We start from the raw sequence: 15,960 nt of genomic DNA on the forward strand, positions 1-15,960 counted from the left end.
TTGTATTATTCAGTCGGCCTCTCGACATCATCAAAGCGGATCCGTTGTCCTACCGCGAACGAGTCGGTGTGAGCAAGACGCATAGTTGCAAATTCTTGGCCTGTTGAAATCAGTGTGGCCAAGGTGTAGATCGCTACCAGGTATCGGTGCTGGATGCCATCCCAGGTATCACCAGCACCGTGCGGCATGCCTTCTATTCCAACCGAACCAAAGACCTGGGGATCTCGAAAAGAGCGCCTTCAAATTCGTGTGGTGGGCTCGATCTCGTCAAGGATGACTGCCTGCCTATCCATGATTGGCAACCTCCACAAGTTCACTGAGGACGAAATCATTGGTGCGCTCCATGTCCCGTATGCCTTCTCGATGCTAAAGTTCCGCATCCAGAAGAATCCCATGTGCGTTGTCCTCGTCATTAGGTCGAATGACTCTCCCCTCTAGCCATTCCTCTACTGACGGGTCGGCGCAATCAGTGCTGGCTGTTGAGTTGTAATGGAGCAGCCTGAGTTCAACTCTGATCGGCTGCGGCCATCAAGGAGAAGATACAGTAGAGGCTTGACGCTGGCGCTTTTGCCATTGCCAATAGCTCTACCCCCGAGATGACAGCTTTGATGGAAGAGATGTAGGACAAGACTTTTGACTAGATGCGTCCAGATGGGCGGGCGTCCACATCGCCACCAAGGCGGCCATGAGCCTGACACCTCTCTGCCTCGAACTTGGTGGGAGAAATCCAGCTTTCGTAACCAAAAAATGCCAAACATCCCAGCTCACGGCTTGTCACCTTCTATGGGCCGAGGTGAATAATGCAGCCAAGCCTGCCTATCCCAAAACTACGTACTGGTCGAGAAGGAGGTCGTAGACACATTAATCTTCCATGAATGCGGAGTTGAAGGAAACCTTCCCCAACGGCGCAAAGGCGTAGCTTTGTCCGGTAAAGTCGAGACACTTCCGACGCATTAAGAAGATGATTTGCGATTCAAGGGGTAAGATTGCCGTAGGTGGCGACTCGGAAGAGTCTGAACAATTTTATTATTATAATTTTTTTGGACTGTCGTACTTGTCGATTCTGTGGAAGATAGCACGATGAAGTCGTTTAGTCATGTCTTTTCCCTCTACCTGACTGACCTGTCCGAGAGCGTATCGCCGTGGCGAACTCGTTTTCTGCACTCCTCTTGCTTAATTCTTTTCTTCTGTTGGCTCCGACGTTGAGAACAACAAAGAGGCCCTTCTTTCTTTCTTTCTTTCTTTCTTTCTTTCTTTCTTTCTTTCTTTCTTTCTTTCTTTCTTTCTTTCTTTCTTTCTTTCTTTCTTTCTTTCTTTCTTTCTTTCTTTCTTTCTTTCTTTCTTCTTCTCCTTCTTCTTCTTCGTATTGTAAAATATGTTATTGCCGTCCGAACAAATAAATGCCGTTAATACCCCGAGATGTGCGCTCCGGTGGTGCAACTCTCAACGACACCTACTTCCACGGTTCGATAAACTCGGTGTCACTCGGTGGCGGCGGCGAATCTGGTTGGGGGCAGCTGCCGGGGCAAGGCCACTTTTGACATTTTCACCCATCTCCGGACGCTGACGCAGACGCCGTACTAAATGGAACTCTTCATCCGCGTACGATATATGTCATACGAGTACGACTGGAGAGCGCTGTGGATACTGCGGCATCTGACGTACAAAAAGCCCAACTGCGACCGCAACGGGCGAGTCGCCCGCGGCATTAGCTGCTGGACGTCATTCATCCTAAGTTTGGGGGTAAAGGAGTTAAAGGTGCACTGTAGCTACTACCACGGAACATATGAGAAGTCTGTCACTTCGTCTAAATGCTCTTTCAAATGGCATCCAGCGTGCGGATAGCAAAACCTTCGTCACAGTTCAGAGTCAATTAACTTCAAGGGCATGATAAATCGTGCTCAGCGGGTTTACACCGATGTAGTTGGGGATAGCCTATTCATCTTCAAACACGCGGACCCCTAGCACGCGGACCTCTGGAGCACCCCAGTATAAGTAGCCCGAGTCACCATTAGCTAGAAGGGGAAAGCTTCGATTTGCGGGGATTGCGCGGAACTTTTGTTAAGTGACTATAATATGACGCTAATGTATTCTAGGTATAGCCTTATCTATCTTACTCGTCAGCCCCTTCAATTCTAGTGGTTGCACATTATATTGTGGCTGTTTACTAGTTTGCCTCTTATGGCCTGGACACCGAGCCTCTTTGCCGCATTGGGGAGGAGAACGTCTGCTTCGCCTCTGATTGCCACTGTATTTAAGGGGAGTACTTTTGTATTTTCTTCAGGGATCTTCACAAATGCTTTTTAAAGGTGAAGCTGTAGCCGGAGAAGACGCCAGGCTAACACTTATATTCATCGAGTAGTTTGTTCCTTCTAGTGGCCTATTACACTGTATTCTTGGGCGAGCATAAAGTTGGAAGTTGGTGACAGTACAGTAAACGAGTGCAATGGACCCCTGTCCGAGTCATTACCTCTTTGGATGCGTAAGTGTTACAAAGTTTTGCATAAGCTTGCGAGTTATCTATGCATAATACGGACCAACTATGCCAAACCTGGTTAAGTCGATTATGAGGAATCATTAAAGTACTCCATACCCTCTTCCTATCTAATATAATCATACAATTATACTTGAATTATCAGCTCTCGCTAGGATGATTTTACATGGGGTACTCCGATGCCTTAACACTTTAGTGCAAAACAGCCGATGACGCGATGCCATTTTTGGATATCCTCCTCATTGATTGGGCTGTAGTTCTCACTGGGGCCAACACTTCAACGTTGCTTGACTCGAAATGAACAGTATCTCGGGAGAAGCGGCACGGGAGCGCTGATTTAGGCAACATTTTGTGCGGAACATTCCAAAGTTCTCCGTACGATGCAGAAAATAACTCACCTCAATCGTCGCTAGTGTTGGAACTTTGTTTAAGGCAGGAGTCTAGAATTACGAGGTCAGACGTGAAGCTGGAGACATGATGATTAACCACAGATAATGATAATCCATGCATTTGCATTGGAGAATACAAAAGAATAGGATCACCCAAGGTAGGGGCAAGGGTAAAATTCATTGAATTCGATCGCTTTTTTTTTTTTCTTGGGAGGTAGAAAACATAAGCAGCTATGGGTATGTGCCATGTAGTATTACACACCAGTCTAGTTTGATGCCTGCCTGATCTATGTGATGACTAACCCAAGTTCTATCTAGCGGACGCTGTGAAGCACGAGACCGCTGTGGTCGTACCCAGCGAGAAGGAGGCCTTCGAAGACTCTGCCGCCGACTTCAACAACGGGCAGAGTGTTGCCATTCTCAATCAGGATTACGAGGGAAAACCTACTGACGAGGAATTTGCTACTCTGCGCCGTGTCCCTGGCAAGATTCCAACTGTTGCATACCTCCTCTGTGTTGTTGAGTTCTGCGAGAGAGCTTCCTACTATGGTACGCTTGCCTACAAGCTGTATTTCACGGTGTCTTCTATGTGACGGAGCACTGACATGTATACTTTCAATAGGATGCGCTCAGATTTGGACCAACTACATCAACCGACCTCTGCCTAAGGGTGGCAATGGTTATGGCTCCCCTGCGCCTGGAAGTCAGGCTACTCAAGGTGCCTTGGGCTTGGGCGAGCAAATAGCCGTGAGAATTCTCTCCCATCAACTTTTGAGCCTTTATGCGTCTTCCATGCTAATTTTTAATCAAATACAGAATGCTACTACTCAGTCTTTCAGCTTGTTAGCCTATTGCCTTCCCCTCATTGTCGGATATCTTGCCGACACGAGATTCGGTCGCTTCCCAATGATTTTCTGGGGTGTCATTATTTGCGGTGTTGGACACGTCCTTATTGTCGCAGGTGGTGCCAAGACACTGATCGACAATGGAACTGCCAAGATTCCCTTCTTTATCGGCGTGTACATCCTCGCTATTGGAGCTGGTACGTTGCACCCCGAGTAATTAAACCCGTATTGATTAAATCCCCTGGCTAACCCTGCTTCTCACAGCTATGTTTAAACCAAATGTCACACCCCTCTTACTGGACCAGATGAAATCGCACGTACCAAGGGTCAAGACTCTGAAATCTGGTGAACGAGTAATCGAAGATCCTGAACATAGCGCTGAGAGAGTCATGTTGTGGTTCTATCTCCTCATTAACATCGGCGGTTTCATGTCCACAGCTACATCGTACTCAGCAAGATACGTAGGCTGGTGGTTGGCTTTCTTGCTCCCTCTCCTCCTCTATCTTCCCCTGCCCCTTCTTCTTATCTGGCTCAAACCCCGTCTCGTTTTGCACCAGCCTGGCGGCTCTGATCTACCAAATGTGTTCCGAGTCATTGGTCACGGTCTGGCGAATGGTGGCATATTCAGAATTGGTCGCAAGGGCTGGTGGGACAACGCCAAGCCGTCTGTTAGAGCTGCAAAGGGATTGTCCGCCGAAACTCGCTACAGTGATCAGTTCGTCACTGACGTACAGCGAACCATGCAGGCAACGGGAATGTTCTGCTTTTTCCCTGTTCAGTTCTGGAATGACAATGGGTACGGTTGTCTGGTATCTACTCATCACGCTACTGTGCTAACCTAGGGGATGTAGTATCGGAAGCTCAGCAAACTTTCTGGGCACTATGCTCACAGGCAATGGTGTCCCTAACGATGTCATTGGCAACTTCAACTCCCTTAGCATTATTTTGCTGGGACCGATCCTTAACGTGAGTTACTCCGTATCAAGGTTGCGGTTTCGCTTTGCCTTTGGTACCTGTAAATGGGAAATTTGCTAACCATGGCCTTACAGTACGGATTATACCCCTTGTTGCGCAAGTCTAAGATTCACTACGGCCCTGTTGCTCGTATCACGACCGGTTTCTTCCTTAGTACACTTGCTGGCGTTGGCTATGCCGTGTTAACTTACAAAGCCTACCAGACCTCCCCTTGCGGTTGGTATGGCTCTTCCGACCCGAAGTGTGTGGATAATGGATTGGTCTCGCCCATCTCTTTGTGGTGGGAGGCTATCCCGTACGCTCTCGGTGGATTTTCCGAACTGTTCATTAATGTTCCGGGTACGTACAAAACCTAATACGTCACGTTCTGTATGGATGCTAATGCTATCTGTGTAATTGTAGCCTACGGTATCGCCTATTCTCGTGCTCCAGCTAACATGAGAGGCTTGGTCTCAGCCATCAACCTCTTCAACACTGGTTTTGCATACATCATCAACTTGGCTACCACAGCTGCGATCGTGGATCCTTACCTGGTCTGGGATTTCGGTGGTCCGGCCATCTTGGGCGGAGTTGTTACCGTTGGCTTTGTATGTTTTGAAGCCCAGTCCTGTTTAAGGCGAAACGTTGCTGACTTTAATTTAGTGGTTTGTCTTCCGCCATATTGACAAGGAAGAATTCGTGCTCTCAACGACAAAGACTAGCGAGGCCGAGGAGACTGAGACCGACGGGCGTACTGTGTAACCCTAGTAAGCTTAATAACTTGGCAAATGTGGTGATGGGCTCCTCTAGGAGGATTTAATCAAAGCAAATATTAACAATAATATCCTTCTGTATCAATTTAATATACTACTGTTCTTGCATCATTACTAAGATATAATAGCGAGCTATTGGGCTTTGAATGTGATATTGGATGTGACCTGACTAAGCGGCTCCTAGTCGTTTAACCAATACTATTAGCTGTTAATAAGGGTTATTCTCACTCTCTAACTCTTATGGTCGCGATAATAGACCTACAGAGTAGGCCGAGCTGGCATAACTATCGGCCGACTAAAGAATAGCAACTGGATCATACGGCCCGCTCAGTGCTTTCTCAGCTCGGTCAGCAAGTCAAACAAACCCAAAATTAACTAGGCATGTATGTGTATTATTCTACAGTGGTTAAGCAACTTATATAGCTAGTTGTTAATGTGGCAATTAGAATATAATTCTTGTACCACTTTACATGGTATGTAATACTGTATAATACTGCCTGTAACCAACTTCACTGATCTTCCGACATAACTCTAAAACCTAGAGGGTTATCGCTTAGAAACAGATCATATTTAGGACTCAGTTCGTCAGAAGATAGATTGACAAACGGGGGACGGGACGTTTAAGCAGTATAATACAAAACCATTTAAACCCCGATCTACAACTGAACACTAATAAATAAAATGACCATTTGGATCAGTTCCAGCTTGTACTATTGTTTATCCGAATGTTAACACATGATATAAGCTAAGTGTACTGGCTCCATGCCATTTATCCCGGCTATTCTACAGTTGTGTATCTAGGCTTGAGCTTTCACATTCTGGTCAAGACTCACTAAGCTGAGCTGATGAGGAAGCGCGGATGATTCTCTGTGCAGTGTGTACTTCTGGGGACAGGCGCTTCAATGCAGAAGCAAGCTCATCGGCAGCCTGGATCAAAGCGTGGTCCGAAAGTGGCTCCAATGCATCCAAAATAAACAGTACGCGCGTGGTCTTGTCGGTCAATGCAGTCCTCGGGCCCTGGCGCCAATTCCAACGACGACAGGTGATGCCAGTATCGTCACACCATATTGGCTCACCTGGTGCAGCGCATTCGATTTGAGCCTCCCCTCCAGAAAAAGTCTGGAACTGCTCCTGCCCGCTAGCACGGGTCAGAAATGGTGATCCATTATATTTGTCGAGGTCTTCGCCACCGAGGGGTACCTGATGCTTCACGGAAATCGCATTGTAGATATCTGTCAACCGGTTCACACGAGGTAGGCCGCCTTCTGCGCGGCGGGTCAACGCTTCCAGGCTATTGCGTGTTTTCTGGGGTTTCGCCCCAAAGGCCTTATATGCTTCTCGCCACGTAGCGATATGTGGAATTTCAGTAACTGTATATTTCGACAGAAAACCTTTGGCAGAAGTCTCGGCCTCGCGCAAAAGAGCCTCGCTGCTATCGTCACTAGGACCCGGGGGTATACCATCAACGACCATCAACAGAGCGCGATAATCAGGACGAAGCTCGAAGATCTCCGGGGTTACATGCGCAGCCTGAAGCAGTTTTTGCATAGATCCAGGACCACTCATGATGAATATTGGACAAAAGTCGTGCTTAACTCTTCTGAACTAGAAGAAGAAAACTTTGAGACTCGAGGTGGGCGAGAATGGGGAGATTGAGTATTGAGACCAAGCGAGGAGTCGAAGCGAAGGACAGCAAGGGTTCTTTCGCCCAGGTTTTGTATGTTGAAATAGGACGTTGTCATTACCTATAGGTTAGCTTCAACGGCCTCGTTAATCGGCCGTGCCTTAGCGTAGGGCGTGCCTTACAGCAATGTGCGGAGCCGCTTTTGCCTCAGCCCATGGCCGAAACGGGGGCAAATCCCACAAGTTGGGTATATCGTACACTTCTTCTGCCCCGCCGCCTTCCGCCTTGGCGTACAATAGGGCGTGGCCTACAACAACAGGCGGAGCCATCTCTACGCGCTACGTCAACTGTATAGGCCTGTAACTCCCGAAATCGCAATGGGTCCAGGCGTAAATATGGCGAACTGCCGGTTGACCTCATGCATGGATATTGATGTCTGATGTGGATCTATTACATTTGGTTCGGCTAGTGGTTCGACTAATACCGACGTTTCTCTCCCGAATACAGGGCTACACAATCGCTCGAGTTATAACTGAAAGCCTCCGAAGCCGGGCTAATAGAAGCCGACGTAACTACACGCCGGTCACTTTGATTCGTACAGAGATACTTTGTCTCCGCTGTATAATACGAAAATCATGGGACGAAAAAAGTCTTCCCGGAGAGTGTTAGGCACCCAATCACAGTCGGCTTTAATTCAGCTTACGACTAACTATGCGATTGAATGGCCACAGCATTCCGCTAATCCACTCATTGGTTGTTGTGGCAAAAAAGGGCAAGAATCCGAAATGGAGAGATTTGCTTCTGGCCAAATCTCGGGTATGGCTGTTTCGGCCAGAAAGTGACCATGTAGAACAGCCCAGTATTCGCAAGTCACGATTCTTTTAACCCTCGCGATATCACAATGTACGATATCGATGGTTCAGACACAAGTGACACAATCTATTCCACTGGAAAGGTGCCCGTCATCTTTCACAATGAGGCTGGGAACAGCTGGATCAAGGCGATCCTATTAGGCTCCCCATTCCTAGAGTTTGACGATTTGACCTATCTGTCAGCCACAGACCTGTTCGGCACGGGAACTACCTGTTTGGTGTGGACCTCTGCGACTCGATGGAGCAACGGAGACTTTTCTAACGCTATTCGATATGTTGATCTCATGAATGGTATCAAATCACACCTATTGACAGGGTGGAAAAATAACATGGGACTGGAGAACATGTCAACATATAGATCCTCTCTTTCTTTTTACTTGTCGGACGAGAGTCAAGGTATCGCATGGGCTACAAATCCGCCTGTCCCTATCCGGTGTATCGAAATTGTCAAGGTCCCACGACCATATTAATTACCCTCCCGAAGTTGAGCGGTACAGCTATCGTCACGTTTATTATGATCTTGAGCGTGAATTCCGAGGATTCAACATGGTTGAGCATTGGAGCACACAAAGCTTCGAGAAGTTGTGCAAGATCGCCTCTCGAGCAACTACAAGTGTGGACAGGGTAACGTATGTACCTCAAAATACACGAAAACTTGGTTTCACCAAGGTGCTCCAGTCGAAATTGAAAGGATACAAGTTGTGTGTCCAAATTAGTTTAATCAAAAGCTAGCAGGGTTGAGCAGTGGTAGGAAGGGAAGGCGTTGATTCGATTTGGTGGCAGCCAAGCTTTCTCCAAATGACTTCGAGGAAGCGTGTGAAGCTTTGAAAGGAACTCAATTACAAGAAGAAACTTACCGCTTGGATACCAGGAGACGTTCCGTTCTCGGTGACCGAAAGCAAGGGTCAGGTGCGTTTGATTCAGCCTCGAGGATCAAACGCCCATGCATCCCTTCAAATCTTCCAGAGTGAGAGTCTTTCCCTCTCTTCAGAGAGTAATGTTGGAAGTGATGTTGGGTGTAATATTGTATTAGTTAAAGGTCTTAGTTGTCTAGATACAAAGTCAGGGGCAGGACATCTTATATATACACAATCTACGAGATCTGATGAGGCAGATCGGATAGGGGTCACCCTACAGTCAACAAGTAACCCCTAAGATATTGCCATGTCACAGAGTCTGACTCTCTCTTGAGGTAGATGGCTATGGAGAAATAACATCAAGCTTATATCCGAAAGATTCAGCTTGGCAACAAGCGACTCATATCGTCTGTACGTGCAACACGTTCACCATCCCAATTTCACTCAAAGAAGAGTATCTGACGCTAAAATTGTGTGCTAGCGACACTCGTCGGGATGAATCGAACGTTGAGCGCTTTCAAGTTCAAGATTTCGCGGGGGGTGGAGATTTCAGCCACATAAAATCGCTGAAGACTATTCCCTACCACACTGGCACCGACGTAAATCCAGGCAAGAGACTGATATCAAGTTCTCGAGTTCTTTATAAGTCAACTGATCTCTCGGGAACCTTCTTCCATCCGATCATATTTGCACATGTGTTGGAAGGCCAACAGTACCAACTGTGTTTGACACCGGATATTCCTGAAATTCTCAAAAGAGATGGAAAATCTCTGGCTGACAGCAAAAATCATACAAGAGGCCGGCTACACACACTTTCAACACGATGAGATGTGGTGGATTACCCCCAGCACCGTACGCTATGGTGCCGATGCCAACCAACTGCTTGAAGCACAGAAGAGCTTTTTCCTACTGAAGTAATCCGTGGACCCATGTGGTGGTCTTTTTTCAGTTTCGTACGATCTGTATTCGCTTCTGCCCATATAAACTTTCGATGCAGTGGGAAATAAAACCTATGATGAGTATGACTACCGCCAACGAGCAATCGCCCAAATGATCAATTGCATCTCAAACAAGACAAAGCTAGCATGGGATGTGTTTGGAAGATTGGTTGGCACAGCAGTAATGGGGGAGCCATCTGACTATATGGACTCTCTGGAGCTTCACTTACCGGAAGAAGTCCTTCGGAAGTATCCGCTCAACCCCATCAAAGATGCTGCGGAACTTCTAGCAAAAGCGCCCACTCGCAATATACACGACGATCACAGCTTCATGAACTATGCGTTGCCTATCACTTCATCTACAATAACTGCAACAAAGTTTGGCATGAAATCTACCTGTGACAATAAAATCTCTTTGTCCTACTATGATAACTACGGCAATACCATACACAAGAAGGCTCCTGCTGAAACTAAAAGTGGCTGATCAGTAGTTGGAAAGTCTATAATAACAAAGGTCTTGCTGTTGAGAATTTCGACTTATTTTTCGATGATGGTCAATTATTAAACTTCAATGCTCGGAGAGGAAGTACTTCCAGCAGCTTGTACGACGCGCGAGACCGCCTGATCGCTACAATTTACCCCGACCATACCTGGACCGAAATTGTATACGATACATGGTCTGTGGCCGTATATCGTCAGAACGATCTTGTGGAGAATGATCCATCCACTGATCCAGACGTCTCCTTCGCGGTGAGATATTTGCCTCAAGAATCGTACTCACCAACGTGGTACAATGCACGAAGCAAGGAAGAACTCGGAAGCATAGAGAAGATAGCGGCGGAGAAGAGCTCCCAACACAGGAACATGTAAACTCTTACTCACTACGACACCCTCGGTAACCAATTTCTAGTCAACACAGACACTAGTAGTGGCAAGCTGACAACTACGCAATTCTTCGACGTTCAAGGCAACGAGACAACCACGGTTGATGGAGAGGATCGCATTGCAACCCGGAAAACTTACAACATGGCCGGGCGAATAATATTTTCTGGAAATCTAGATCACGTTCCCCAATAGCGTTTATCCTCAGTCAATAACTTGCCGCTCTACGCTTGGTATTCTCCTGGGAGAAGACTTCGCTACCAATATGACAAGCTGCGGCGGAAAACTTAATCTCTAATACCTTCTGGATGATTCAAGCGACGAAATTTGAGCGTATGCACCATATATGAGGACTCCATCTGACAAGAGCAAAGTATTCTATCACCTGTGAAATATAACTTTCAGCAAATATATACAAGTTCTATGACCAAAGTGGAGTAAGAGCCTTTTTTTTTAAATATGATGTTGCAAACCACTGCACTGCTTCAGAACGACAGCTATCGGTTAACTACAAGGCAAATGTGGACTGAAATAAATTGCCGTCACTCAGCGAGACAAAATACCTCACAAAAACACAGTTTAATGCAGCTAGTCGTAAGACATCAACTCGAACTCACAATCAAAGGATTACAAATTTCTCCTACGGTGATAATGGGATTATTTTCTCCCGTGCAAGTTCAGTTGTTTGGCGAAGAGACGACAGAGACGTTCTTCACGATGACATATGATGAATATTCGCGCGAGATCGAGAGACGGCAAAGTTATGACGCCATAGTTGTGAAACACATCTTTGACCCCTTGATAAAACGGCTAGTTCAGAAGAGAAGTGCTTCAAGAGAACAAGGTGGCTCGACACTTGTTTTTCTCATACGACGCTGGTAGTCGTTTGATATGCGAGGAAGACCGAGCAGAGAAACCAATACTATTCCGCGAAAAGGCAATCCCACCCAACAAGGAGCTTAGTTATGATTCAGCCTATCGTCTCATTGAATCTCGTGGGAGAGAATGTATTGGTCAGACCAAAGGCCGCCCGTTTGATTCAGCAAAACTTGGCTCATCCAAACATATTGGGAATGGTCTTGCTGTGACGGATGATACTGCCTTCGTTCGCTATATGGAAAGCTACAGGTATGATCGTGCTGGCAATATTTTGGAGCTTGCCCGTCGCATCATGTACGAACAAAACCCAGGCTTGACGCGACATTTTAGGTACCAGTCATCCAGCTACATCGAAGAGAAGGTTCATAACAACCGATTGATTTTTTCGAGAGTTGGGGGAGGTTGAAGGGCTTATTGACCAATACAAATACGATGAAAATGAGAACCTTATCCCAATGCCAGTTATTGTAGCAACTGAATGGGACTATATCAATCACCTCAAGAGCAGCACTACAGAGAGAGGTCAGTCTCCGAATGAAAAGACATCGTAAGGCAGTCCAGGCTTCACTCGTCTCACTTTACAGCTTGCTGACAATATTTCCAGGTACGTGTATAACAACTCCAGAAATCGCGTGCGCAAAGTTGTTGAATGCTATAGCCCAGAGACGAACACTTTCGTCAAGTCCAATGAAACCATATTCTTGGACAATATTGAGATCTTGATCAAGTATGACAAACAAGAACGATGCCCCTTGCAATGCGATGCTTTACACGTTAATACTGGCGCTCAGGGATCCGTTATCGTTGAGAGCTGGTCGGGGCTGTCGTGGCAAAGTAAAAGAATAACCAAGACAAATAGGAGATTCAGCTACGAATAATCCGCCGAACTTACGAGAAGCGATTTTAACGAAAATGGTACCCTTCTCTCCCACAAGGAGTACACGCCGTTCGGAAGGATAACATTTTCAGACAAGGTAGCAAAAGCCCCCAAGAGATGTGGATATGGGTAAACAGCGAGATCGAGAGACTGGGTTCTACTACTTCAAACAACGCTACTATGCACCATGGCTTTGTCGATGGCTTAGCCCGGACCCTGTTGGGACGGCAGACGCTTTGAATGTCTACGAACACGTTCGGAACAACCCAGTTGAGTTGACAGACCCATGCGGTACTCTACCGGAGCCTGGACTTGATATGCGGCAAGTCAGTCAAGGTTCTAAGATAATGAAGAAGAGAAACACAAAGGAAAAGGAATTGTCGAACATACATAAAAGGGCTCTGATAAAAGCAAAAGGAATTACCCACTCGATTCGGTCAGATTCAAAACATAGAGAGGAACTTCGCAAAATAAAAATTAATCTGCCTAAACGGCTGCCACCCGAGGAACTTAAGGAAGCACAGAAAAGCACTTATGACAACATATCTAAAATTATAGGCAGGGATTACACGCTGAATAAGTCTCACAATATCCCGGCTGGCCACGGCCACATGGTTGATCGCCACCATATTTCTTCCCAAGCAAGTCAACATGACACACAAGCTTTCGAATTACGACCCAGATTGGACTAAACACACGAAGAAACGGACGGCGATGAAAAATACACAAAGAAAGACGACTTATATATCTTTGAGCCAATGGTACAACATCAAGGCTCAATTAAACGAGATTGTGTAAGCTCGTATGGTACTCAGTGCCAACGCGCGGCATATATATAAGTCAAATGGCTATGGTATCTGGATGGCAGTGCAAAAACACTTCTTAAATCCGGCGTGGAGGGATATGAAGACAGACAATTTAGATTTCCGGTCGATAATTAAGGAACACGAAATATTCAGGCCTGGGTGGAGAGCAATTGAGGATTTAAGAACTTGCTGAAGCAAATGAAAAAATCAAGAGACTTGAGGCACTTCTAGAAAGATTCCAATAGCAAAGACAAGGGGAAATAGGGCATTAAGTACCTATACGCAAGAGGGGGTTTTCTGAAATGGATTCTGAAAAGGGTACTATGAATTTTTGCTCCAGAAATATTACCATAAGGGCCGTCATATTATTGCTCCATAAAATACAATACCTTTCGATTTGGATATATTTTATTAGGTTAGGGAAAGCTTTTATATATTTGTTTATTTATTTTATTATTAACTTTTACTAAGTAAACTACTTATATAAGTCGTTATTTAGGCACCAGGACAGTAAGAGCTGCAGTTATTTAAATTTTATATTTATTATATTTCAATTTAATAAAAGAAAAAACAAAATATTAATTTATATTTACAAAAAGGGGGTTATATAAGTATACTTTTTTATTAATTTATAATAAATTGGTTTCCTATATATTAATATATAGGCTGTCTTAAAGGATAAATATAATAAACTATAAATTTATACATTAATATAAATTAAAATTTCTAAAGGATAAACTTAAAATAAAGTAAAGTATTATTTTTAGTATATTGTAAAATTAAATATAAAAAATTAAGTTTAAGTATTTTAACTTAGTAATAACTTTAGTATATTTATATTAAAGTTTTTCTATAGTTAATAATATTAAAGCCTAGCTTTATAAAAGGGGGGGATTATTATAATAGAATTATAAAGGTATAGTTATTTTATATATAACCCTAAGGCTCTGTCTAGTTTTTTTTATTTTTTTACTTATAATTTTTAAAAAAAAAAAATTATATTTTAATTTTATAATAATAAAATACTTACTTTATTACTGTTTATTTAATTTACTTTATATTTATAACGTTTTAATCTTTATTTTTAATATAAAGTAAAGGTTCTTAAGGTAATAAGCTTAAGTTATAAGTTTATATTAGTAAAAAGAATAAAAAGTAGCTTTTAAGCAGTTATAATTATAAATATATAAACGTAAAATAAAAGGTTAAACTTATATTTAATTTTAATACTTTATTAATAATTAACTATTTAAACTATTTAAATAATTATAATAAAATACACTTATATATTTAGTTATTTTTTTATTTTTACTTAAACTTATATTATTATATTTATAAAAATAAAGTTATTTTTATAAACTTTATAATATATATTAATATAAAAAAGAAAAAGCTATACTTTTATTAATTATATTTACCTATAGTTTTACTATAGTATATATTTCTATTAGTTTAAATTATAATATAATACCCTTTTTTATTAATTTTACTTTTAAAATTTATATATAAAGTATTACCTAATTTTATAGCAGCTTAGTGTAATAAACTGTAAGCCTATATATTAATATAGGGTAGGATTTCTAAAGGATAAACCTAGATTTTAATTTATATTGGCGGATAGGCTAAGCTAAATGTTTAGGTAATATAAGTAGTTATATAATTAGTAGATAATATTAAATAAATTTAATCTAAACGTTATATTTATAATTAGTTATTTAAAAACTATTTAAATAAATATAAAAATATAACTTATATATCCAATTACTATTTCTAAAGTAATTAAAAATAACTGTTACTGTTTATTATTTTATTTATAAAAATAATTATAAAAATATATTATTTTTATATTAAATAACTATTAATTAATAATTAGTTTATTTATTAATTTAAAGGTATATACTAAATTATATTTAATATAAAATATTAGGTTATAATATAATATTCTTCTTTTATTAATTTTATTTTTAAAACCTATTATAAAGCCTTAGGCTTTCCTTTATATTAATATATTATAATATTTTTTAATATATAACTTCTATTATATTACTTTTTTATTTATAGTAATTCTTTTTTTATAATTTCTTTTATTTATAATTATATTAATAATATATTAGCTAAATATTATTTAAAACTTTAAACTTACGTTAAACTTTACTTAATTAATATAAAGTATAAGTAAATTAATAAAAATTATAAATATTTAATAAATTAAATTTATATAATTAATTTTATAAAAATATTATATTTATAATATATTATAAAAAAAAAATATAAATTTAGTAATTATTTTATTTAATATTAATATTATATTAATATTTATAAAATTTATAATAATAATATAATTATATTTTTTTATAAATATATATACTTTTTTTAATAATATTTTTTTATTAATATTTTTAATTTTTTTAATTATTTATTTATAAAAAGATTTTAAAAAATATTTTATATTAAAGTATAAAGCTAAAGTAGCTTTTATTAAAATATTTACTTATTTTTAATATATTTATTACCTAAAGTAAAAGATTAAAAATTATAATAATAAAATATTTAATTATAATATAAAGTTATTAAATACTTAAGATAATATTATATAATATTATATAATAAAAATTTAATATTATTTTAAATACTTAGTTTATTAATATAGTTAACGTTTTTAATTTAAGTTTCTTTAATAAGTTTTTATAACTAAAGGGTATTATACTTTTAGCTTTTAATAAACCTTTTATTAAAATTTATTTAAGGTTTTTTAAATATTTATAAAGTT

At 41.2% G+C, this 15,960-nt stretch overlaps 4 protein-coding genes across 4 annotated transcripts; 3 read left to right on the forward strand and 1 right to left on the reverse strand.

Annotated features, from left to right (window-relative positions):
- Positions 1-3,070: 3,070 nt before the first annotated feature.
- On the forward strand, positions 3,071-5,571 carry TRIVIDRAFT_90008 (uncharacterized protein; the record flags this gene model as incomplete). The annotated part of the gene is made up of 9 exons (XM_014098938.1): positions 3,071-3,120; positions 3,202-3,432; positions 3,506-3,630; positions 3,700-3,925; positions 3,993-4,524; positions 4,580-4,694; positions 4,778-5,042; positions 5,106-5,290; positions 5,346-5,571. 9 exons carry the CDS (start codon positions 3,117-3,119, stop codon positions 5,442-5,444), a joined length of 1,782 nt encoding a protein of 593 aa, XP_013954413.1.
- A 706-nt stretch (positions 5,572-6,277) lies between these two features.
- On the reverse strand, positions 6,278-7,021 carry TRIVIDRAFT_224389 (uncharacterized protein; the record flags this gene model as incomplete). The annotated part of the gene is made up of 1 exon (XM_014098939.1): positions 6,278-7,021. The coding sequence occupies one exon, from the start codon at positions 7,019-7,021 to the stop codon at positions 6,278-6,280; it is 744 nt and encodes a 247-aa protein (XP_013954414.1).
- A 959-nt stretch (positions 7,022-7,980) lies between these two features.
- TRIVIDRAFT_224390 (uncharacterized protein) lies at positions 7,981-8,421 on the forward strand (the record flags this gene model as incomplete). Its single annotated transcript, XM_014098940.1, has 1 exon — positions 7,981-8,421. One exon carries the CDS (start codon positions 7,981-7,983, stop codon positions 8,419-8,421), a length of 441 nt encoding a protein of 146 aa, XP_013954415.1.
- A 3,541-nt stretch (positions 8,422-11,962) lies between these two features.
- Positions 11,963-12,385, forward strand: TRIVIDRAFT_224391 (uncharacterized protein; the record flags this gene model as incomplete). Its single annotated transcript, XM_014098941.1, has 2 exons — positions 11,963-12,054; positions 12,112-12,385. The coding sequence occupies 2 exons, from the start codon at positions 11,963-11,965 to the stop codon at positions 12,383-12,385; spliced, it is 366 nt and encodes a 121-aa protein (XP_013954416.1).
- Between the last annotated feature and the right edge of the window lie 3,575 nt (positions 12,386-15,960).

The sequence above is a fragment of the Trichoderma virens genome (assembly GCF_000170995.1).
Source record: "Trichoderma virens Gv29-8 chromosome Unknown TRIVIscaffold_81, whole genome shotgun sequence".
Taxonomy (NCBI): domain Eukaryota; kingdom Fungi; phylum Ascomycota; class Sordariomycetes; order Hypocreales; family Hypocreaceae; genus Trichoderma; species Trichoderma virens.